Source organism: Diabrotica undecimpunctata, chromosome 2 (genome assembly GCF_040954645.1).
Source record: "Diabrotica undecimpunctata isolate CICGRU chromosome 2, icDiaUnde3, whole genome shotgun sequence".
Lineage (NCBI taxonomy): Eukaryota > Metazoa > Arthropoda > Insecta > Coleoptera > Chrysomelidae > Diabrotica > Diabrotica undecimpunctata.
In genome coordinates, this window is record NC_092804.1 from 17,421,679 (window position 1) to 17,447,860 (window position 26,182).

Here is a 26,182-nt window from a genome sequence, read left to right on the forward strand (position 1 = left end):
ATATTTATTCTGAAAGATAAAACAAAAATATACGAATTCTTAAAATACAAATAAAGATATATCTATTAAATTAGAAACAATTGATGTGATATTTAGTGCGTTGAATTATAACAATAATAATAATAGTCTCCCGTTTTATACCGCTGCGCGGCTTTGGGAGTATAGCAGGGTAGTCCGCTATATCTAGGGCCTACGGTATACAAGGAAGGTAACATGGCCAGTGCTACGCTTCAACCGCCTATTATTACCCCTGGTTTTACCCAAGGTACTCATTTTATTCAGGCTGAGTCGACCTGGGGCCTATAGACATTTTTTAAAATGTCTAGTTGTTCTTGCCGGCGGTAAGATTCGAACTCCGGACCACCGGCGTGCGAGGCAAGCATCCTACCGCTTGCGCTAGGCAGGCCCTTGAATTATAACATTTTTTACAAATAATAATGTCACACACAGAACATTTGGTGTTTACTTGAGATGCTCTCACAATTTTTCCCTCGCCATTTGTTACTCCTTTCCTTCCGTATTTCTTGTAACACTCTGAACAACGCCCTCTGATTTTCTTGCCATCTTGGACATTTGTTACTAGATGATGCACTTCTTGTTTTATGGTTCCAGATGGGCCAGCAATGGTGACGTTTTGTGTAGAACATTTTACAAGCATCAAAGTTATAACGTTTTCACGAAATTGCGTTATAGTGAGCTTCTTACGAATAGTGTTCTCGTTTTACAGAATCGGAGCATTGACCAAATCGTCCCCCAAATAATTTCGAACATAAGTTTTCTGTACCATTTCGTGCACGGCCGTAATGCAGAGGAATACGTAGCCATTTGATCACTAACATCAATGGACGACTTTCCATTGTTATAGTCAAAAATATATATTGGTTTTTGAATATGTAGTTCGTCCCGTTCGACTTTCATAAGGGAGCGTTTTCAATGCCGAGGACTTTTTGACAATTTTCCAGCATCCCCCTATCACGCCATTTCAAAACAGCAATCCAGTCATCTGTGTGTTTGGCTGAGAAATCTCCTCGTCTTAGTTTGACACACATCACATCTTATGACATGTATTTCCTATTTGCTCTAATCGTTCTCACGAAATAGGTGTTGGTCTTCGTCAGTCGATAAGACAGAGGTATACTGGTATAGTAACTTAGTATAAATAATGTTCTACCATCGCCCAAAAGATCTTTGGCTAAAACCATATCTGTATTTTCTGACACTTCGAATTCAGTGTTTTTCGGTTTGCCGCAATAAACCAGAAGGTTCCATGTATAACGTTTTTCAGTACAAAGTTTAAATATTTTTATGCCATACTTTGCGGCCTTTTTTGGGATATACTGCCGAAAGAGCAACCTGCCTCTCCAAGCAACTACAGAGTCATCAACACAAATTTTCTCTCCCGGGGTAAAAACCTTCTGATAGTTTCTGATAAACATATCGATAACTTCGCGAACTTTATACAATCTTTCTTCTTTGTTTGAAGTTTCATTATCAGCAAAGTGTAGAAATTTGAGAATAATTTCAAAGCGATTTTTGGCCATCACTGTGCCTGCTAAAGGTATATTATATGATATATGGCTTTTCCAATAATCTCGCATAAAAGGCAGCTTCACCAAACCCATACAAGTGCTAAGAAGGAACGTATTTCCTTGACAGTTACTGCAAAGAATATAGACGCTATATTCGCGTTATATATAAGCGTCTATATTCTTTGGTTACTGGTTGCCACCCATGTAGTCGTGATTGATCAGAAATATCTGTGTATGGGGTCGGCATCTGCTGGGATTCCTGCATAAATTTCTTTCATACTGGACCACGGTACTTCAATAACCGAAGGATCATCGTTGACAGCTGATTCCATTGATCACTGTCACCGGTGTTGCTATCATTGCTTGAATCTAAACCCAGTTCAAAGTCTGGATCATTGTCAAAATCGTCACTTAGAGAAACACATCTTAATCAAAGACTACTAAATCAGTAAGAGCACAACGGAAGTACTTTTCAAATACACAATAACACTATTTTGTTCGTAGAATTGTTTTTTACTTTCCAGCAGTATTGTTTTTATCAAATTGTTTATCTTTACAGGCGAACACTGGTGTTTGTAGAATGGTTAATGTTCTAAGCAAAGAAGTTGGTCAGTCAGAATCTGAAAAGAAATAAAAATATATTAAAAACAAGGCGTGTATCTTTTTTGATACATATGGCGCTTGCGCGAAAGTCTTCGAAAAACTTTATGCTAGGCCAGTGTATCGAAGATGGTACACCCTTGAAAAATACAAAAATAAACTGCAAATAAAAAAATTGCTTCAGTCACCCTAAATAACATAAAAAATTATATTCATCCAAAAAAACATTTTGGTCAGAATAAAAATTTTGTGAACTAACGTGACGCTGAAGGTGTTACGATATGCTAATTGTTAGCACCAGAAATAAATACTTCGATCTGGATCGTCCGTGAATGGTCCATCGCTACTTGTTTGCTAGAAATAATATATCTTTTTATATTTCTTCTGTAATAAAGTTCTCATTGGTCATAATTTAACCTACAAACCCATGTACGAAAATCAGTTTGATAGAGTAAGCATGCATTACAATTGCTCTAGAGCTTTTTCTAAGAAAACGTAAATAAAAGAAACAAAATATTAAAATATAACATTTCCGATAACTCTTAAAATTATCAAATAAAAGAAAATATTAAATGGCACTACGAAAATGTCGTTCGCCTATTTTCCAAGACAAATGAAACACTAGTTAGCATTATTTTTCACTTGAATTGTCGAATAGGCAGATCATCTCCGGGGTCATCATTTGGATTTATTAAAAATGGTTTCACTACTGTCCAATGCCACAGTCCGGTAGGTATTTCAAACATTTGTGAACGTTCACTCTTTAAAACTCTATATGCATTATAGCTCTATCCAGGGTGCTGATTTTATTTCATTTCGATGTCGAAATTTAAAAGCGACTACGCCATGACAGTCGCAATCGCTAGCGATTCTCATTCATTTCGATTGTAGTTAAAACTGGGGATATTTACTTTATCATTTTGACACTGCTGAAAATTTGGGTTGGCCCTGTTGTTTATTGGCTGCACTACGCTTGTTGAATGTTTGTTGTTTGTTTTGTTTACGTTACGTGAACGTCGTGAACGTCTTTTTTTTCTTGTTTGAGTTGTTAAATCATAAATATTGGCCATTCTCAATTATATTTTGAATTGAAAGAAAAGATGGCAAGAAAAAAAAAGGCGATGTGGGAGATCCTTAAGTTATAACCACTAAGATTTGACTTAGTAGTTATGTTCTAATATATTTTTAAATTTACTGCAGCTTAGTAACACTAACCCTAAACATTTTGGGTATTCTAGAGGCATAAACACCTTCTTCCAAATATGGTTCTAATACCCTTATTAAATAATTTGCAGCTTGTTTATTATGCCGGAATTGCTGCCTAAATTGAGCATCACTTAGTGAAAAAGAATTTTGAGTATCCCGTAACATTCTTCTTATCCTCCGTTGTGAGCGTCGGATATCTATCCTCTCTAATTCCTCCAAAACTAGCAAATGTCCGTAAAACACAGCCATATTAATACTTTTTGCCTCAGTTTTCCTTGCAAGGATCAAAACACAACACCGCCTACCTAAACTGAACCTAAGTTCACCTAAGTTCACTTCTCCCAGTCCAGCCCAGCAGCCATGTCATGTCAGATGTCAGATTAATTTCGACTCGAAATTACATTTCAACCACTTTCTTGAAGTTGAAATTAATTTCGATAAATCGAAAATTAGTGACGTCGTTTGGTTAGTTCAGCTGAAATCCACAAGGTTCGCAAAGTCACATTTCGACGTCGCCATATTAATTTCGACATGTTTTGAGTCGAAATCCCAATTAGAATCAGGGCCCAGGTCGGGGATGGTAATTTCGTCCATTATTTTATATAATTTATTTCTTAGTACGCTATACGCTGATTTTAAATGAAAATATGTTTTTCTAGTATTTGTATTCGAACAAAAATCTCTTGTCTGTTGTCGATCGACCTGGTCTAAAGACACTGATACTAATCAATTTGATTATGATATGAGTGTTTTATCATTGTTTTAATAGGTTTTCGTTCGCACGAGAGTTTACTTAACGTTTTTGCTTTTAAAACGTTTTGTTTTACCTTTTTCGCAAAACAAACTCTACCTAATAATTCTGTTATTGAATACGGTATTGTTTTACAAACTTAAAAAGCATCAATGTCGCACTTGACACACATTAAAAAATTACCTAGAATTTTTATTCACTTGACGTAAGTATTTCGTAACAGTCTATTGACATCGGCGGCAGTGCGTTGTATCCATATAAATGATGTAAGTACCACAATAGTACCAAAAGAAAAAACAAGTTCGTACGAAATTGGCGTATCATTTAGAGGATTCTTTGATTCATGCTTGAGATGATATGTGAGTTTTTATTATGTAATTTATTTGAACTATTTTGTGTGTTTTGTGAGGAAAAGTACAAGCATATCGCCAGATACTACAAAGATTATAATAATATAAACTCGTATTTAAGAAGTAGGTACTTAACCAACTTGAGTAAATACGAGCCCCTTCCCATATCAGTTGGACCAACGTTAGATTGATAAGAAAATTAAATTTTAGAGAACAAAAATAAAAGCGCAGCGTAAATTTTAGAAGTTTTAATGCATTGAACAAAATTTTTTAATTTCCTAATTATAGAAAATATTTTATAACGTAATGAAAACTATTGATTAAACAGAATACTAATAAATTAAAAAAAAAAACGCATATAATATGTAATATTAACAAAAAAAAAATGTGAAAGTTTACCACTTAGTTACATCCCCTTTATTTTTAATGACATTCACAGTTCTTTGAGGCATAGTTTTTACCAAGTTCTGATAAAATTCTAATGTAAACGAATCCCATATTTCTTGCAATTTTTCCTTCAATTCGTTGACGGATCTGGTAGGATGTTTTTTCAAAGCTTTTTTCATTTCGCGGCACAACGTCTCTATCGGGGACAAGTCCGGACTGTTAGAAACCCATTGCAGAAGTAGTATACCAAGGTCTTAAATCAATTTTAAACCTAAACTTTTTTGAGGTATGACAACCTGCGCCGTCCTGTTGGAAGACACAATCTTCTGCTGATGTTAAACGGGGTTCCATAATCGGTAAAGGAGATTCTTCTAAAATATTCAAATATTTGTCCGTATTTACAATCCCATCGATAAAATGTAACTTTCCCACACCTTTAGACGACATGCTGCCCCTTATCATGACAGATGCAGGAAATTTGACTTTTCTTTTCAGACAGTCGGGATGGAAAGATTCCTACTGTCTCCAACACACACTTCAAATCTGGACTCATCACTCCATTGTATTGAATCCTATTGCGACTGAGTTCAATCTTTATGCTCTTTCAACCATCTTAGTCTATTTTTCTTTTGATGTAATATTAAAAGTGGCTTTTCCTTAGCCTAAAATAAAATGAAATTTATTAAAAACAATTCGTACTAATTTTTTCAACTATAGGACGTACTTTGTAAGTACCAAATCCTAATTTGTGTATAATTCGTCTTAATGCCCTTCGATCTGCTTCGGTTATTTTACGTTTTCATACATTTCTAGGTTTTGTGACGACCGAATCTGTAGTTTTGTATCTTCTGACTATATTTCTTACACTATAGCGTGACAATTGCAACATCTTCGCGATTTCCGAATTGGATTTTTCAAAATTAAAAAATCTAATAATGATTCAACAAATTTTCTCATCGATAACTTTACCTCGACCCATTGTACAATCCACAAACGGCAAAAAGCTTTACAATACTACAAAATACATTTGATATTAACTGACAATATTATTGTTTTGATGTCATTTTCCATAGCTACCTCTGGATTTAACGTAATTATGAAAAAATCAACGTCAGTTGACATAAAAGTGAATGCATAGCCGGGGTTTAGTGAAATTTTTTTTTATTGTTGAAAATAAATAAAAAACCACAAGGGTAATGTTTTAAATAAATATTAATAAAAATGCCATATTAATTAATATGGGAACTTATAAAAACATGCAGAGTATAATTTGTTTATGGTAATCGACTTAAACTGCAAATTCCATATGTGGGCCAACGATATGGGAAGGGGCTAGTAATCGTTCCCTTTTAAATTCTTCTTCTTCTTAATAACCAGTATTTATTTTTGTTGAAATATTTTATTTGAGGAAGCTTTTTTATGCGATATTAACAATCTATTCAGTATCTATTTAAAAAATTTACGAAACCTTAGTCATTATTTGCAATCAATTTATCTCATTTTTCAATAAATACGCCAATTTCACCTATATTATCAATTTAATCTTTATCGCTCATATCTTTTTATTGATCAAAACAGTTTTGAGGTGTTTAGTCATTTGGAATACCTTAGTCTAAATCAGATCCACAACAAATATAGACCATGAATTATTCATTGACCACATTTTATTGTCCATTTCCTAGATTCTACAGATATTTTATAATTTGAGAATTCGTGAATCATTAAAAAATTAACCTCAATTAAATCAGTTCGTTTCGATGCACATTTTATCTTTTTTTATAGCTTAAAAAACCGTTCAGCTAAACAGGTGATATAAAAATAATTTAAAAGGCATAAAAATAACTGGAACAGTTTGGTAGTGGCAATTTAGTGCTTTAACAGACGGTATTTAGTTGAAAAGTGATGTGAAATGTTCGATACTTGTCAAACAATAAATGCTGGACCGAAGTGTACAGAAGTGGCGGAAAAGTTAGTGTCTTTGTTCGGTTGGAGGCAGACTTATAATGTGGAAAAGCTGCAAAGAAATGTGCCAGGAAGAGCAACTACTAGGATTTCAATAACGAGACCGTCTTCTCTAAAAGAAAAGTCCATCAGCAAGGTAAGGTCCATGACAATACACAAATTTACAGAGTGTGATTTAAATATGGAATGTCTCATTTATCTCGGAAACTGCTTGCACGATTTATATAAATTTTGGTTTGTTAGGGTTTTGTCCTACGAATAATAATCTTACGTATTTACAATGTTGTCTCATTTCCCGTTTTTCTGAAAATATAATGAACTTATTTGAAATAGATCACCCTGTATATCCCCATCTTTAGATGTTTTATTAGTCCATTCATTGATGATTTTTCCTCCTTTTTACGTTTTATGTGATTAAAAAATAAGGCTAAGGGCAAATTTAGCCTACCAACTCCCCTCCCACCCCCAAAAACGTCAATTTTTCGTTTTTAGTTTTTTTTTATACGCAATCAATTTACAAATTTCAAAAAATTGACCCACATAGTTTTACAAAAAAGTGTTTATTTTTAATACACCCCTAGGTTGAGTCTACATAACCTAAAAATGCATTTTTTTTTTCGAAAAAAGCGTGTAACTTTTTTTTGGAGTTGGCTGAAGGTCCAATTTTTCTTTTATTTTGTGTATTTGATCAAAAACTATATCCCTGATTTTTTACAGATTTTTCCGCATAGACCGCCATCTTCAAAAATCCGAAAAATCTTTTTTTTAAATGGTTTCGGGGGATTTATTTCATTTTATAGATTTTTGATCAAATTGAAGAGCATGGTGCTCAATGAAACCCCTTGTCTTATTTCGCTGCCTATTTCTATAGGTTCTGTAAGTTGTCCATCTATTCTGACTTCCATTTTGTTGTTTTGGTAGATGGTTTCGATAGTTTTTATAATATTTAGGTGAGCTTCTCTATTATACAGAAGATGGATTACATTTGTGAGTCTTACTCTGTCATACGCTTTCTTTAGGTCAATCAGACACAGAAATGCTGATTTATACTCTAGTGATTTCTCAATAATTTGTTTTATAACGAATATTGCATCTGTACACGATCTTTCACTACGAAAACCCTGTTGTTCATCTGCTAAACTTATCCTCTGATTTATTAGCACTTGTAAAATTTTATTTGTAAGTTTTAGCGTAGTATTTAATAAGTTTATACCTCTGTAGTTTTCTGTCTGTTTTCATCTCCTTTTTTGAATAGTAGAATTAGTTCGCTCGTTCTCCATTCTTCTGGTATTTTAGTGTTTTATAATTTTATTATTTAATGTTAATTGTTCTGTCATTGCTGCTCCACAATATTTCACTAACTCGTTTGGTATCCCGTCTTTACCTGCTGCTTTTCTGTTCTTCAGATTTTCAAGCAGTTTCGGAACTTCCCGTACATTTATATTAAGTTCTTCATTTTTGTGGTAATTTCATTTCAATAAATCATTTCTGTTCCGAGGCATAATCCTGTTGTTCTGTAATGGTTCTAAAGTCGTATCAGTAGGGTGCAAACCTGGCTGTAGACCCCCTCCTCCTTTATCCGGGCTTGGGACCGGCAACAGTTCTGTCGAGCTACTCGACACTACTATTACTACTACTGCTACTTATAGACTTCAAAATAGAATAAATTAAGGGTTTTATATACTCTAAATTAAATGAGGCCTTTAGGACATTCAAAAATATTGGCGAAACACCTTTAAACCTCCCAAAAAACCATGTTTTTCACGGTTTTTAGGAATTTTGGCAGGGTTAAATATATTTTGTTAGATCGACACAACCTAAATCAATTTTCTCATATTTTTACTTTTTATGTTATTAAAAAATAGGACTCGGCGCCATTTGTCTATTTTGATCCTGATCCTGATTATTTGACCTGTAGGTTAAGTACATAACCTAAAAATGCATTTTTTACACAAAAACGCGAAAAAATATAACTTTTTTTCGAGGTGGTGCAGGTCCAATTGTTTTTTTTTTTATTTTGTGTATTTGATCAAAATACATAAAAACGGGTTATAACATGTTTCATATTGTTGTATTATGCACAAGTACAGTAGTAAATAGTGAATTGACCTTGCACGTGTTTTAAATGCATTAATTAATATAATACTGTTATTAATAAATAATAATTAAGTTAAATTAATAAAATAATTCCTCTTTCACGTGGTACAGCTATTAATACTAATTATCGTACGTCAAGCCTTTTGTTATTTGATCAAGATTTAGAGCGGCACGCAGCAAGAATCCCATTTTTTCTGAAAAACAAACATTCACACATTATCAATTCAATTACCTGTACTATACTTTTTGTTTTAAAACAATGGAACCGTATGTTTAAATTAATTTAGAATAGTTCTCACGGGGTTTGTTCCTTGTGTAATTAGCCAATTTCTGGCATTTTCAAAATGTTGTTTGTCGGCGATAATTGTGAGAGAGAGAGAGAACAAAACGCAAAGGCGGAGAACTCGAAAGAAAAAAAACTTAAGCATCTCATGCAGGTATATACTTTTAAAATTTGGTTCATTATATTACTTAAAGTCTAACCTGGTACCTCAAACGGTACATTACTCTTCATGATTTCATACAACCTGCAAGCCATTAATTGTAGTTTCACTTTGTACGTGAATATTAGTTTTCGAAATGTCAAAGCAGCGGGCATGTAACACAGAAACTTGTCATAGTACTGTTTTTCCAGAAATTAGAGGACGAAATAACGGTAACTGGCTCTCATAACAAATACACTTTATCACTTTCATAATTTGTTCGCTAGAATTTGAGAATTCACAAAGTCCACATGCAGAACTTTTAGAGGGGCAATACGTCTGCTTTAAATCACGTCATTCAAGGTATGTAATTAATTTTGATGAATTTTGCATTAATAATAATAATATAGAATGGCATTTTTGTCAGGGAGATCCTTTCGACAGGTTCCGGTGCCATTTGCATCTTTAATCCTGTTTCAAGTAGTGTCGCTGGCCTGAACCCTCGGGAATGAGGGAAGGTGGTCCAGTCGCACTATCCATAGCTGAAATGGACTGGAGCAGGTAAGGATCCGTGGACATATAGGCCGTATATGCCCACAAAGCTAGAGGGAAATACCTTTTTAAAGAAATGCAAATAAATATTTACTAAAACTAAGAATCTGCAAATAAAGTGTTAATTAGTCTTAGAACTAAGAATCTGTAAGAGAAAGTTATCAGTTATCACACCTAAGACTAATTAATAGAAAAAAGTAAACATGAAAAAAAGTGAAAATTTTTTCCCAAAAATTTTGAAAAAAGGTGAAATTTCTACTAAGTCGATTTCATCCAAAACGTGATAGAAGTGTTCGTCGTGGTGACTTCGGGACGAATCAACAAACACATGTAACGAAATATCAACACAAAGCAAGTTATGTCGTTAGTTAGAAGTTATTTTTATACCTAAAATATTTCAAAGTCAATAAAGAAAAATAAAATACTAGAAATATTTCAAAGTCCCTAAAAAAGAAATAAAATATTAGTAAAATATCCTAAGTTATTTTACATCCGAAAATATTTCAAATAATGAAAATATCGAATAAATCAAATAAGAAACTATTCTAAGTTCGTTTAAGAAAAATCCTGAAAGAAATAACCAAATAATTCAAATTATCCTAAGTTATTAAATCAGAAATAAATATCTTACCAAAATTTTCTAAGTCGAAAATACCCTGAAAATAGAAGAAAAATATGAAATCGTACTAAGTCGAAAATACTATTTAATTCGAAATAAAATTTTTCACGAGAAATATCCCAAGTCGAAAAAGTTGAAATAAATACAATTTAAATATAAATTAGACTAAGTGTCGCTAGAGAACTTGGAAAAATCCTGAAATAAAAGGATAGCGGTAAGGTGCAATAAAAAGCAGAGTTTCTGGGAACTAAATCAACCAAAAGGTCTCTAATGCCAAGAAGGCTGGTTCTGCGGAGCCCTGTCCAGACCAGAACGAATTTTTGGCCGTTGTGCACCTATATTTATACGAAATTAATTAGGTCAACTGCTCCATGGCGCTCTGCTATTGGAGCTTGCACAACAGCCAATACTCAATTTCGGGCAATACCATTGGCTGCAATTATCGTTGCAATTCGACCAATCGTAAAGCCGGAATTGAGTTTCAATTTCGGGCAATACCATTGGCTGCAATTATGCTTGCAATTAGTACAGTAGCTAGTGTCGATGTACACACTAACTCAGGGGGACCGACGGCTTAACGAAGTACGGTAGGCAGCTCGTGTCATTTTTAGAAATGAAAATGTTGTTGGTGCCTTGCATTAGATCTTCTCAAATAAGGATGTGTTTATGTGATAAATCAATTCGGAATACGAGTTCTTCATCCCTATTGTCGCCAAAATCTTGAAGTATATTGAAACCTACTTACACGCCAAGATAGCGGCCATTGTTGGCTTTTCTCCCTTACATCTTACCGTGCATCATCTGTTTTTTAGTGTGTTAACTTACAAGATTCTGCTCGTCTTCCGATGTTGTGATTTCTTTGTCCACAAATACTAAAAAATAACCAGGCTACCATGTTTAGGAGATGTACATAAAATAATAGAGGTGGAACCTCAGAAACCCCAGAACCAAAGACCTACATATGTATGAAAACAGTGGCGGCTCGTGGCTTTAGAGACAGGGTCGGCAAGGTTTTTTTGTCTTCTCAGATAGGTATACCGTCTAATAAATTCAATCATCATAGGAGATTTTTTGTTTTTTTTCCTATAAATTTAGAACGTAAAATTGTTTATAAATTAACTCTATCTACGTTGTTTGGAAGTAGCAAAATGGGTTATAACGTCATCGTAAAATTTATTAGAGTTTTGGAGAGATTTTAAAAGTTTTTTTTTTTCTATTGATATTTGAGACAAGCTTGACATTATGTCTTGTTTCATGGTGTTTCGACAATATTAAGCATTAAACCAAATATTACAGACCAACATCTGTTCATCATAATTTGATAATTACAAGTGGGAGCTATTGCACACCCAAACTTATATCAAAAATAGAACATATGTCTTTCCTATATTATCACAGTGCTGTCTGTTTCAGCATAAATAATTTCAATAAATTAACACACATTTCCAAAATATACCTCTTTAATTAATATAAATAACTTATAAATAACATAACACATCACATTTAATTTCAACAAATAATTTACACAATGCCTACATTCCTAGTCTAGGTGTTAATATATTTTCCCTCAAGAATTTTCCCTTTATTCGTTGCAATAAAGCCGATGATCACCTGTCACCAGTTTACCATAACAGTTTTTAACTATGTTTTCTCAAACATTAAGTAATAATCCATCTATCGGCATGTAAGTAATATTTATTTATTTAATTTCAATTTTACTAGATTGTTTTTTCACTTAAGTTTTATTTTGTTTATTTAACCAATTTTAAAGCTTTTTACCTATTTAAAACGGACCCACAGAGGCAACATATTCAAGATTAGACCTGTAATACTAGTGCAGCTTATTTCTACATCAAATCCCCACCAATCGATAAGGAAGTATCATATTATTTCCGAACAAACTTTACCAAAATTATGCTCATCGTTCATGTTTTATAGGATTTATCCGAGGAAAACTTATAAAATAGGTGAAAGTTTATTGGAGAGTGAACCCGCTTAAAACATTTATCAGTTTTCATTTCCTTACGTAACGGTAACATTCTTTTTGCTAAAAATATTTACGAAGTTTAGCACTGATTAGTCACTCGTTTAGGATGTGTCGTTAAATTCTATATCTTTATTGTAGGCTTTTGTTTTGGTATTAAAAAACCAATAAAGTTTATTTTAATACTCGGTTTCTGTTATAAATCTTAATTTGTCGAAACCATTAATTATTATTTTTTTTAAGCAGATATTTGTATGGAAGTGTACGTGATGTATTCCATGCAAACGATAATTAACTTCGTTGATCTTTGGGATTTTAGATGAGGACTAGTGTACCAAAATTGCTGTAATTAATGAGACGAATTCATACAATGAAATGATATGCTAGAGTATAATAGTAACGCTGTTACGCAGACGACGCAATATTGATAGCCCAAGATGAAAATAGTCTGCAAAGACTGGTCCACAGAAAACTAAAACAATAGTAGTCAGCAAAGAACCAACCAGATGTAAAATAGAAATTGATGGCAACAGTATTGAACAAGTAATGGAAATAAAATACCTGAAAATTACACTGTCTAGCTATGGAGACCTGGACAAAGAAGTGAGTGATCAAGTACAAAAAGCAAATAGACTGGCAGGATGCCTTAATAACACTATATGGCGAAACAGACACATTAACACTGAGATGAAGTCAAGAATTTATAAAGCCAGTGTAAGACCAATAATGACATATGCCTCAGAAACAAGACCCGATGCAGCTACAACGCAAAGGCTACTGGAAACGGCAGAGATGAGAGTACTGAGAAGAATTACAGGAAATACGCTGAAAGATCGAAAGAGAAGTGAAAACAAAATAGAAAAAAGAATGGAATAACCACATAAGCAGAATGGAGAAGACCCCTGTCGTCAAAATAGCATTGCTATAGTGCGTGCCCTTCAAGTATAAAGACCTGGCAGGACCCTGGGCTACCTAACCTTTCGGCATACGCCCGTAGCGAGACCTCTGCCCCTACGAGTCCAACACCAAAGTGAAGGTGCCACGCGACGCATACCAAAAACGTCCCGTGGTTTACCCCGTGGGGTTACCACGACACGTCCACTATACACGTCCCGTGGGGGCTCCACCTTCCCCGTAGTACATGTGTTGTGAATACCTTGCCTACCCGTTATTCCCACACCACGGGCGGATAGGTTCGGCAGGCGGAGGAATTTCCACCTCACGCGTAGACAGGTCGCCGCCGAGGATCTCTCCTCTACCACTCTTGGATCTCCCGGTGGGTACGTGCCGGGACACCCACACCACGCCTAACCAAGGTCAGGAGAGGTATATACGGGCCCAGCTCGTTCAACCTCACCAGCTCTTTTGGAATGAGAGTAGAGTGGTCCCACGAGAGTCTCGTCTCGGATACTAGGAATGTAGACCGGTGACCGTGTCGCCGAAGCGACCGTGTGCGTTTCTACCAACCCGACACCTCAAGCGACGGCTCTCCACCTCCCAATTCCTACCCATTAGTCGCCTCTTACGACAGGCAGGGCTTTCTGACCCCGGCCGTATTCTTATCTCCGCGAGCCGGACGGAGCGTCAATAATGGAATAACCACATAAGCAGAATGGAGGAGACTCGTGTTGTCAAAATAGCAAGAGATAACTCACCAATCGGCAGAAGAAGTATCGGACGACCGCGCAAAAGATGGAGTGACAACTTTCCATAGAGGTATTAATCCGCCAATGAACAAGCAGAATTGCTTATAAAGAGGAAGAAGAAGAAGAAGTGATATGCCAAGGGAGAGAAAAATGCTTTCTTTTTTTCGATGCAGGGTCTTACAATAGGGTTTTCCGAACTGTGACCTTGAGTTTTCACAAACCACAACTTTGCGAATTTTTTGCGTCGTGACTTGGGTCTGTATCCATATAAAATGTGATTGGCCAACTACAGGTAAGCGACTATAGACGTGTGATCGCTGAATGGGTTCTGGAGCAATTGGAAACTGACCTAATTTTCATCGAAAAATCATCTTTAATGATTTCCCATTTTTAAATGAATGGGTTCGTCAACAAAGAGAATTGTCGAAGTTTATCCCAGCCTGGGAGACTTGCACACCCCTTAAGAGCGTAGGCGCAAAATTTCGGGCCAATGCTTTTTAAATGCATTCATTTTTTTCGAATCCTGAGAAAACTAATAAATGTTTTGGAAAAATTTAAACGCAGAATTAAAGATTATATTACTACCGAGGGCCGAAAGTCCCGTAGAATAAACAAAAAATTTTCTTGAATGAGATATTTGAAATTAAAAATCACACTAAATTTTCTCTTTTTTTATCACCCCTATAACTTATTAAAATATACATTATAGAAGTTTTCAGGGACTTTCGGCCCTCAGTAATAATGTAATCTTTCAATCTGCGTTTAAATTTTTTATAAATACTTATTCGTTTTCTCAGGATTCGAAAAAACGAACGCATTTAAAAAGCATTTTGCGCCTACACTCTTAAGTATGACATTAGACAGATACAATTCATCGAAGCGAGGAGGATTAACTCATGTGAACAAGAATCACTTCACCCCCCAATGCTCCCTACTCTATAGTGGCTGTCTTATCAGCAAAGTGCTTGTCATGTGGGAGTCCTGGGTACGGTGCTCGAGAATGTGGGCCCCTCTTGATCGTGTTTTGAGTTTTTTAGTACTTTTTGTGGCTTGTACCTTTTGTTAGTGTTTTATTAATTTTTTTTGGTGGCCAAAGCCGTTTTTCGTAGATTTTTGGACTAATCTATGTATATATAATTTACGACAACAAAACCAACGAAGCCGCGGATACAGAATAAAATTGAAAGGCTTTCCAAACGAATAAAAAATTTCCCTGTTATTTCACACACACTTTGTTTAATTTAAATTTAAAGTTAGAGAACCCTCAATTAAAGATGATATATTTTTAAAACGGTATTTAATTGAGGTGATTAAGTCAGTAGTATGTTTGTAAGAAAAATATAGACACAAAGTTGGATATAGAAACAAAACACCTTGTATTTAAGCGTATATGAAAAATGCGTATATAGTTTTTATCCAAAAACTTGTTTTCGTTAACATTCACCTCAGCTTTTCTTCGCAACGTTTTAAAAGCCCAACCATTTCATAAAATATATAAGTGTGAACATATTTCCATATTAGTCAACTGCTTCATTTGGCGTTTAGATTTCTTCAACTCAATAACTCTTGCGAACAAGTAAATCCTGTGCGTACGTATCATAACGATCAAGCAAGAATTTCTAGTTAAGATGGTGGTAATAAATCGTAAGATTTTTCCCACATTTCCCTCCCATGAAGTAATTAGCAACGCAATAAATAATCGTAGGGCAAAGCAAAATAAACAATTCCTCTCCAGAACGGGTAGAATACACTGCATATTTTCTGCCATCGGAGGTAAACCAGTTCATATAATGACTTTTTCAAAGTCGTAAAACTTGATTTTATCATATCGTTTTTTGTTTATTACACGCGTACCTTATATTGCATTACATATTTCTGTTTGAATTGTTTTACAACTCATAAACGGAAATATGAAATATGTCAAACATCTCTAGGTAATTTAGATAATTGTTTATCGATAACCTCTGCTGTTAAAACTGCGGAAAAATAGAAATTCTATTTATATTGCGCTGACAAATAAATTAATGCCATGTTTAGGAAATATAATGTGGTCACTATCAGTATAAAGTAAATAGAAATTTGCAATGTGAAATCTTTATTAATCGTAGCAGATTTGAGTTTAGGCGGTTATCTCTAATAAACGCCGCACGCCGCATATAGTGTTACGCCATAAATACGCCTGTATACTTTATATAAAAAATAATGTATGTCCAACGCAGCGTGCAACTGTTTTACACGCTATGTATGGGGTAACGCTATACGCGGCATACCGCGTTTGTTGAAGTCCACCATACGGCGTGTCTGTATGCTCTACAAAATAATAGACGAGTGATTTACCGATAAAAAGACGCTTAGAAATGGAATATACCGACTAAATTTTTTTCCATTTCTATCGCACCAAACCTTTTTTTATTTGATTGTATATATTTTTCCAATTTCAAATGTATTTTTTTTTTAATTTTTCCAAGTGGATCGGAAATTGTTATTAACAAATAACAAAAAAACAATTTCCCGAATCGCTTCGAGTAAAATTTTTTTAGACGTATTTCATCGAAGTAAATACTTTTTCTCTCTTATTAATTTTTGGAAAAATACTTCCTTTTCGAGTTGTTTGTAATTTTTTGTTGAAAAAATGCCTAAATTAGTGATTTTTTTCTAAAAAATTACTAAATGAATTACAATTCTACAAAAAGCTTTATAATATTTACACCTTCACATATAAGTAAGAATATTTTGACAAGGATAAGTGGTTTTTTATTTTGCTAAAAACATAGTTTTAAATTTAAACAAAAATTTCTAATCGTCGCGCCCCTGTATTGCTGCAACTTCGTTAATCTAAGGCTGCAACCGTACACGCTTAATATTATATACAGCGGTAGATTACTCGAAATGCATATATTCGAAATATTTGGTTCCATGTTTTGAGCAAGATAAAATTCATGTATCATTGTCAAAATATTCTTACTTGTACTTGAAAGATTATAAAGCTTTTTATAGAATCGCAATTAATTTAGTAGTTTTTTTGAAAAAAAAAATCCCAAAAATTAACTCGAAAAGGAAGCATTTTTCGAGAAATTACCAAAATAAAAAAAGTATTTATTTACATGAGATACGCATAAAGCAATTGTTTTTTTGGTATAAGTTATTTGTTAATAACAATTTCCGACCCACTTGGAAAAATTACAAAAAAATACATTTGAACTTGAAAAAAATATAAAATCGATTAAAAAAGTTTTGCTGCGGGAGAAATGCAAAAAAAATTAGTCGTTTGTAGGCGTAAACCTACAAGCCTGGCCTATAAGTAATGAATGCGGTTTCTTATTGTACGCTGAATGCAACGTGCAACTGCTGTATAAGCATCCGCCAAGGCGGTGGTATGCAATAAATATCGTAGGTCGCGTATAGTTTTACGCCGTACGTCTCGCCTGTATACTTGTACGACAGTTGCACCATGCACGCTGCATTCAGCGTACAAAAAGAGATGGCATCCATGATTTATTACATAAAGCGTATCGATACGACATAGGGCGTAACCCCATACGCGTTATACGGCGTTTATTGGAGACCACCGCTTAAAGCTGAATTTCTTGAGGCTCTTGAGGCTGGATGATGGATAGAAATGTATATATCTAAAACCCAGATGATGACAAATCTTGTAGTCAGCGAAGATATATGCGTACGAACAAGATCCATAGACCAGGTAATGGCTTATAAATACCTAGGTCATGAGATTCGCATAGGAAAAGATAACCAAACCGTTGAGCTTCTCCGTCGTATAAGACTGACTTGGGCAGCCTGCGGCAAGCTGAACCATATTTTCAAATCGTCTGATATGCTAATATGCCTTAAAAGAAAAACGTTTAATCAGTGTGTTTTGCCAGTGTTAACTTACAGTGCGGAAACGTTTACCATGACAAGGAGAACAGATCAAAAGATCCGTGTATGTCAAAGGGCGATGGAGCGTGCTATGTTGGGCGTTTCACTACGAGACAAGATCCCAAATCGCCAGCTACGACAAAGGACAGGAGTGGCTGATGCAGTAGAGAGAGTAGAAACACTGAAATGGAACTGGGCAGGTCACGTGGCTCGAATGACAGATAATAGATGGACAAAGCGGATACTGGAATGGAGACCAAGAGATGATGCCTACCGAAGCAGAGGTCGTCCACCAACACGTTGGACTGACGATCTAAAACGTTGTCATAGGAATTGGATGCAAGAGGCACAAGATCGAAATAGATGGAAAATTATGAGGGAGATCTATGTCCAGCAGTGGATAAGCGAAGATTGAATGATGATGATGATAGAAATGTTTCTAACAAGTTTTCTTGTGTTCTGCTTAGTCAATTACTTGCAGACGTCTTTGTTCTTTTTGGTGCTGACTCCAGTCTTTGTTTCAGAAGTAGTGTCTCTAGATAGAAGGTACAGATATGACAGAAGTAGTGTGTCAGTGGTATCAATGAATTTCCATTTCTTGTCGTGTGGTCAATTAGCCTATAGCGTCACCAAAATCACATTTTCGTTTGTAGTAACTTAGTTTGAAGCCATTTAGTTATTTCGTAGAGGTTTACCTCATAATTTGCATTCTAGTTTTTCGCCGTGCTCGACAGTGCTGTCTGTGCTGCTTAGTGTTTTGTCAAGTGTCGGTATTATCAAATTCTTTTCCTAACCACAGTTCCTGTGGTGGCGAATTGGTAATTGTAACACCAAGGTATTTGTATAAATCTATACTTTTAATTTCACCCTGTTCTAATACTAGATTATGTTTTGTACCTTCAACAGTATGATATTTAAATTTCTTCAATCCAACTTTTTGGTCATTATATATTGTATCCTTCTCATCCTTAGCAAATACATCTTGGTCGTCAGCAGAATGCAAAATACAAAACTGTTTTTTATTTTTCGTTAATTACGTAACATAATGTGACAATATCTTATCGTAAATCATCAAATGTGCTAAACCACGCGACAATTTAGTTTTCACAACATTTAAATACTCACTAAAGTATTAACTCACAGTCCAACGATTAATGTATCTACTTCGGTCATCAAAAACTTTTAGCTACATGTACATAACAATACTAATTGTTCCGCGTTTCCTTTAATCACACTCAACAGAAACAAAACTTTTCTACCTTAAAAAAACAAAATAAATGACTGGCTCGACCTTGAGTGTCATCCGGTGATTCTCAAACAAATTACACTTTTATATATATACCTAGTCTTTTTTAAATGCATATCTCGTTCTCACCGTTTATAAAAAATGGTAATACACACACGAAGAAGTTCAGGTTGGCTGGCAGGCATGCCACCAAGTGTAACGATAAACTTTTCTACAAGAATTATGACATTAGGATTGATCCTACTAATGACGATTTATATTTTAGTACGTTTATCTCCGGCAACGCGCCTGACGCATTCGTATAAATATTACCATGTGCCAGCAACGCGCTTAGCGCGATCTTATATTTAGGCTTTTCGTCCACTGGATCCGGAAAGCTGCGAACTGGGAAGGTGCGAATTCGGACGAATACCGTTATAATGGAATCGTACGAACGCCGATCGTCTATTGCCTCAGTATTTGGGGAATTGGCTCATTTGTGGTACGATCTCCAAGTCGACATCACTATTGTTGAATGTAAATGAATACATTAAAATACATTATTAGCCTTCTTCACCTTTGGTGAATCATCTGGAAATTTCATTTTATAGAAACCTTCCCCAACTGTTTTGTACATTTCGTATCTGGTAATTCTATTCGCGTTGATCCCATAGATATTATCTCTCCAGTATGAGCAAAATTAACCGTTTATAGTCCATTGTGTCAATCTCACCTGATTCAAGTTTCGGACTATTTCCCAATTAGATTCCGGATCTGGCATCGTCCGCATTCTGACGAAAACGTACGAACGGTACGGGCCCAGTCAACGCGCTCCTCTCCTAGCCACGAGTTTGGATCTTTCGTCCGTTTTTGACCGAATTTGTATAAATTGATTTCGCAGCTTCCGGATCCAGTGGACGAGGGGCCTTATTGATATTCATTTGGAAGATTAGGTACCGGCAAGACCAAAAGGAAGGCCACAAAAAAGGTGGGAGGATAAAGTAGCAGCAGCCGCGCAAAATTTGCTAGACGTGAGAACCTGGAGAAGATCGGCGCGGGACCGACAAGGTTGGTGGCATAATTTGGAGAAGGCCAAGGCTTGATTTGGGATGTAGCGCCATTGGAAATTTATGCCTAGGTAAATTTTGATTTAAAGTGGGTATTTTTATTTGTACAAAAAAGAAGTAATTCGGACACCTTACGTGTCTAGATTTATATGGTCCTAAGTAACTAGAAAAACAGAGTTTGTAGTTGTATTATTTCGACTTTTAATTGTTATTACGTATAAAACTATACAACGGATCTCGGAGTTTAGAAGAAAACTTGCAGTTTTTAAACAGTGACGCCATCGCGTCTGTCATTACTCCTGTTAGATGGCAGCACAAATTTAGTGAATTACACGACAATGATTGTTGGATACAAATAATTTGGCGACTGGTGGTCGGTAGTCTGTAGTAGTACATTTTCGTTGTTAGTCATCTCTAAAGCGTATCTCAAGATGTCTAAAGAAAAACAATCAATGGGTCCTGTATTAACTCAAATTGTGAAAGATTTTTAAAATTTTACTGCAAAGCATAAACATTTAAAGGATAAGAAATCTCGTCAAAAACAATAAGTTTTAATAACTACATCGCTTTCATCAGTACCAAAGCGTTCAAAATTTAATGAAGATTTGTGCAAAGCTTTTATTGGTGCTGACATTCCGCTGAACAAATTTAGTGATCCGGTGCTAAAAAGTTTTTTAGAGAATTATGCAATGTCATTAATTCCACATTTAACAATAAGAAAAATCATATGTATATACCCGATTTTTATAGTTCTATACTAAAGGAATTATTAAAAAAAAGCAAAAAACAGAAGTATCTAGATATGACTATAGTTGAAGAAGAAAGGTATAGATCTTACCTTTTTACTTTAAAACAATTAAAGAAAATAAATCATTCAAGTATAACAGCATTCTTCAACAACTGTCTTGGTCTTTTGTGGCAAATGGCATTTTGTATGAAAATTTGTTTGTAGTGGTCACAGATGCTGCACTACTTTGCACCTGTTACTTGTTTGGCTAATGGTCTCTCACCAATGAAAAAAAAATAGACGAGTCGCTATCTTTTTTTTTTTAATTGTAAATACCTCTTGTTTAATTTTTTATGTTATTTTTTTCTTTTAAAACCAAAAATTTTCTGTTCCTTCTATCTTTATCCGTTTTATTGACCTATGGATGTAAAAGCAGCGAAATATATGTTGTCCAATTGAACTCCATTGTAGTAGACTATTTCTTCTTAACTACCAACATTATATAAAGTGGTTTAAATTAAATTTTAATCTGGATTTGATGTTGAAATTTGATAAGGTAGAAGTTATAATTTCCATACAAATAAATTATTTTTACAGAATATGTCGTTCATACTAATGCATATTAACTTTTGGTGGAATTGATTCGGCAAAGGTTAACTCGAGAGCTATAAAGAAAGTACCATGGAAGGGTGAATTTAGATTTAATAAAATTTCCGCTCTCATGCATCAGACCGAAACAAGTGTTTTAATAGAATTTCTTATCATTCGCCAGCAGCTACACCATTTTTCAAAACTAGCGTCTTTGTCTTTTAATAAATTCCAACATACGATGCTCATAAATAAGTTTTTCCCCTACCACATTTTTACCTACGTTGTAAAATTTATGAACGCAGAAAATATAAATTTACTAAATCCAGGCTGTTGGAAAATTATATCAAGGGACGGTTCAAGTATTACATAAGAAGATTTGTTACAATTATTTACCCCCCCCCCCCATGTAACGCACATAATATTAAATTAAACAAACTTTATTGACCCGGTATTCAACATAGAGTAAGGTACAAATATAGAACATAACAAACTTCTTTTAAATTCACGAATGTTAATGAATGAATGTTCTTCTAAATTTTTGGTATACTTATTAATTCGAATTAACAGTCTTCATTCCATGACATTCGAATTCATGATACTTAAGTTTTCGATGATATTACATTTAGATGTTTGCTGCTCAATGTTGTGTATCTGCTCACGTTTCTCCGATTTTGGAATGTCTACGTTGTTCTCCATGTGACGATTTAGGAAATTTGGTTAAACCCAGTCAGAGAAACTTGCACACCCCTTAGAATGACATTCGGGTGTTACAATTCATTGGAGCGAGGTGTATTGATTAGTGTTATCAGGAATGCTCCAGACCATCCCTTTCCCCCCTATAGCACTCTGATACGCGATAGGGACTCACTATCAGCCAAATGATTTTCGTGTGCAAGTCCTGGGTACATCACTCACAACACGATATCCTAACCCGATCAATGCAGTCTAGAGTGAGGCGCTCTTTTCCTGCTTTCTCTAGTGACATATCATCGAACTGAAATTGCTTGCTCGGGCCTCGAGTCTGCGCTCCGGGCTGCGCCCAGTTAGGCAACTCGGTGCCCGAGGATGTGGGGCCTTCGTGCCCAGGTTATGGGGTTTTGCTAACATCAATTATTAAAATTGCCAGTGCCGCGTGCTGGAGCTTCTTCTGTTGGTAAAGCTATGAATTATCTAGACTTTATGTGTTGGTCAAAGTTTGCTATTTTGGTCTTTTGTGCTTACATCGATGGAACGCATCATATCTTATTATCTATCGCAGTATCAGGCTTGGGTAATTCTCTAATCACTTAAGCCCGATCACCCTTACTTGTTGCAATTTTCTAAACAGAAAGCATTCAGCGACGTATCTGGGTACATTTGCCGCTTATCTGAGGATGTTATTGTGGGCTGCTTGTATTTTCTTTTTATTTAAATTGCTTATGTGTCCCCATGCGGGAGATGCATATGTGGTTATTGGAAGTATGATGCTGTTTATCAATTTCATTTTCGTCTTTATGCGCAGTGCCGATTTAGTGTCTTGACGGAAGCATCATACAGACCACATGTTTAACATGTTTGACTTAATAGCTTCAATTTTACCGTTGGGAAAAAATTATCGTTGGGCATTTGCAGGAAATCTTTGAGTGAAGCATTGCGTAGAGCTAAATGGATTAGAAGATTCAAAAAATGTCCTCCATCATCCAAAACCAAGTCATCAACTATCTGTTTTACTTTTACTGGTGGTGGAAGAAATCTGTTGTCTAGTAATGTAAATAGGGCACTTCTTGGACGAAAGCATTCTGTACCTACATTTTACAATTTGAAGCAATTATTAGCATTCACGCACATGAATATCATTTAATGTCTGGGAAATCAGGAAGATCTTGTTCGCCAGGTCCAATATATTTTGCAGTAACATTGTAGCCAGCAATTTCCAAACTCCATATTTCAGCTGCTTACACACATTTCCTGCAAACTTAAAATTGGATATTTCCAAATGTTGATTGATTGTATATATTGATTATAACGATTGTAAATAAGCACAGCAAAGATCCCCTCTCTCCTATATGCAAACCTAATACTTAAACAGCCCTTTAGTATGTAATGCAGTATTTAAAATCTTATAAATATTGATTCTGATGCGTCTTCTTCTTCTAGTACTATGTCCAATTAAAAGTTGGCGATCATAGCTCGAAATAGATGAGAGGATGTCCATTTTCCAGCCAGGAAAGGATGATAGCCAGAAGGCTATCTTCTTTTCTTCACATTTGGTCTTAGCTCCCCCCCCCCCCTAAACCATGGGTTTTTTTGATAAGCCTTTGAGCTAACCACCGTCAAAGGCCTTCATGATGTCGACTAACTGAATAACGCTACTCTAGTTCCAAGGTTGCTTCTGAAGTCAAGCGGTTTCGCTAATTGTTCGCTTATATTTTATTGTGAATTTTAAGTGCCGTATTCTTGAAAAAATTGTCAGTACATGGCTTATTTGATTGACGATACGAAGATCGCTGTATTGTGTATATTTTTTCGGTATAATTATAAACGTTGCCATTTGTGTAGCCAGCGTGTTGGTACGTATCCTGTTTTGTATATTTTGTTAACGAGGTTTATAAGTGAATACTTACGTTTTACTTTGCTAAATATTTCATCTGGTCCCATTCAATTCTGTGCTGTTTATCTTCCGTCTAAGGTATCTTTGGTCCAGATATAATTTCCTATTTCTATTTGTTCTTCAAACAGCTCTTAAATATATTTTTCCTATCTGTTCAGTTGGTCTTATTTGTTAACGATATTTCTTTACTTGTTAAATAGATCTGCAATTGATCTGAATTTTCCACCTAATTCTTTCAACCTGTTGTACTAAACGTTTCATTATTTTTCTACAGTTCGTCTATTTCAAGACATTTATTGTTGTACCATTTTTCTTTTACAATTCTTATTTTCATTATAATTTTCTTATTGATTTTTATGTATTCTTCGATGTCTTTTTTTTCATTTTCGCCTGTTGTCTATCAGTCCCAAGATTTCATCAGTCATTCATTGTCGTTTAGTAAATAGTTTTATATTTTCTTAACGTTTCCTGCTTGATACTTTTGATCTGATTCCAGTGGTTTTCGACATTATGTTTATGTTTTTTTAGCATCATTTGTTTGGCAGTTCTTTATGAAGCTAAAGTTTGACCTTTATGTCACTAAGAAACACAATATATGATCTGAGCATACATCTGCTCCAGGTAATGTTTTAGTTACATTGATTAAGTTTCGGTGACTTTCAAACAATCGATCTGGTTTCTTATGATTGTATCTTTAGTATTTGCTGCTAACTTTTAAATGTATAATCAACGCTCTATAAACTTGCAGAAGTCTATAAAACGATCTCCAATTTCATCGATGCATATATCCAAAGTCGCCTAAAATGTTTTCTCTGTGTAAGTCGAATAATTTTAATAGAAAAAGTTATTTTATTTGACATTTTTGACATTGTTTTATTTGTTAAAGCGTCCACTGTTTCCAGCATATTCTAAAGGTATCTCAATTATCGTAAATTTTATTGCTAAAACATTCCTTTATTTACCTATTCTAAAATTTTACTAATTTCGTGTTTTTATTACAGGTATGTCATCTTTTATGGACAAATTTGTAGCCTAATCTTTGTGAGTATTAAAAATTATTGTTGTTTTTTGAATTTCTATTTAAACATATGGCCAATAAAAACTTTTTTATGTGTAAACGAGATATATCACCTTACAGTCCGTAATAGTAAATCACAACAGACGTTAGGCACTTCTACGAGGTACTTTAGTGATAAGAACCACATTTTGGAGATTAACTTGAATGAATTTTTCTAAGTGAAGACTCTTGAAGAGTATAATCATTAACATATTTTAACACCACGAGCAACATCAAGCGATAATTATTAAGTACCAGGGCTTTCTTTTATTCTTTGTCCGTTATTTTGAACATACAAACATGTTTTATGTTATCTGTAACTGGCGCACATAAGACGTCGAGAATAATGTCAAGTTTATATTGATCTTGACTGTAGAAAGATTTTCTCGTATTACTATTAATTAATCAAACCAAAAAATTGGAACTTTACTACGAGTTCGTTATTTTTTTACCGGAAAATTAATTTCAGTTAACTTTATATACATTTCAGTAATACATTGAGCTAATTCTGTTGTTGTTTTGAGAGAAACAACTGAAAGTCAGTCAATGTTATGTAAGGACTATTTTAACATCAGGATGCCATTACTTGTTATATGTCTTCTGTATGTATTAGCAGTATGACTTTTTTCAGATTTTGTTTTTAAGTAGAAAAATTGTGCAAAATGATCAGAAATACATGGGTCCACAGTTCCACAACTAACTATCTCATTACTTATGTTTGTTAAAATGTTATCTAAGCAAGTTGCTGATCTAGTTGTGATTCTATTAAATTCATTAATATTTATGGTTAAGCCAAAACTAGAAATTAGATCACGGAAACTGTTTAGTTCATTGGAAACTTTTTTGAAATCAATGTTGAAATCTCCAATTATTATTATTTCCAAAAAATTAGCAGAGCAAAACACCAATAACTTTTCAAATCGCTCTAGAAAAACTTTAAAATT

At 34.6% G+C, this 26,182-nt stretch overlaps 1 protein-coding gene across 12 annotated transcripts in view; it reads left to right on the plus strand.

Moving 5' to 3' along the window:
* The window catches only part of baz (par-3 family cell polarity regulator), a 356,412-nt gene that overhangs the window by 237,728 nt on the left and 92,502 nt on the right, over positions 1-26,182 (plus strand). For 10 of the 12 annotated variants that reach the window (XM_072522395.1, XM_072522393.1, XM_072522399.1 and 7 more), the window contains exon 2: positions 6,606-6,921. The exons of 1 other annotated variant lie outside the window; for it this stretch is intronic. In XM_072522395.1, coding sequence (XP_072378496.1) covers positions 6,733-6,921 — 189 coding nt within the window. In that variant the 5' untranslated portion in view covers positions 6,606-6,732. Of the gene's footprint in view, positions 1-6,437; positions 6,922-26,182 lie in introns of those variants that run through there. One more of the 12 variants, XM_072522394.1, reaches the window with a different exon arrangement.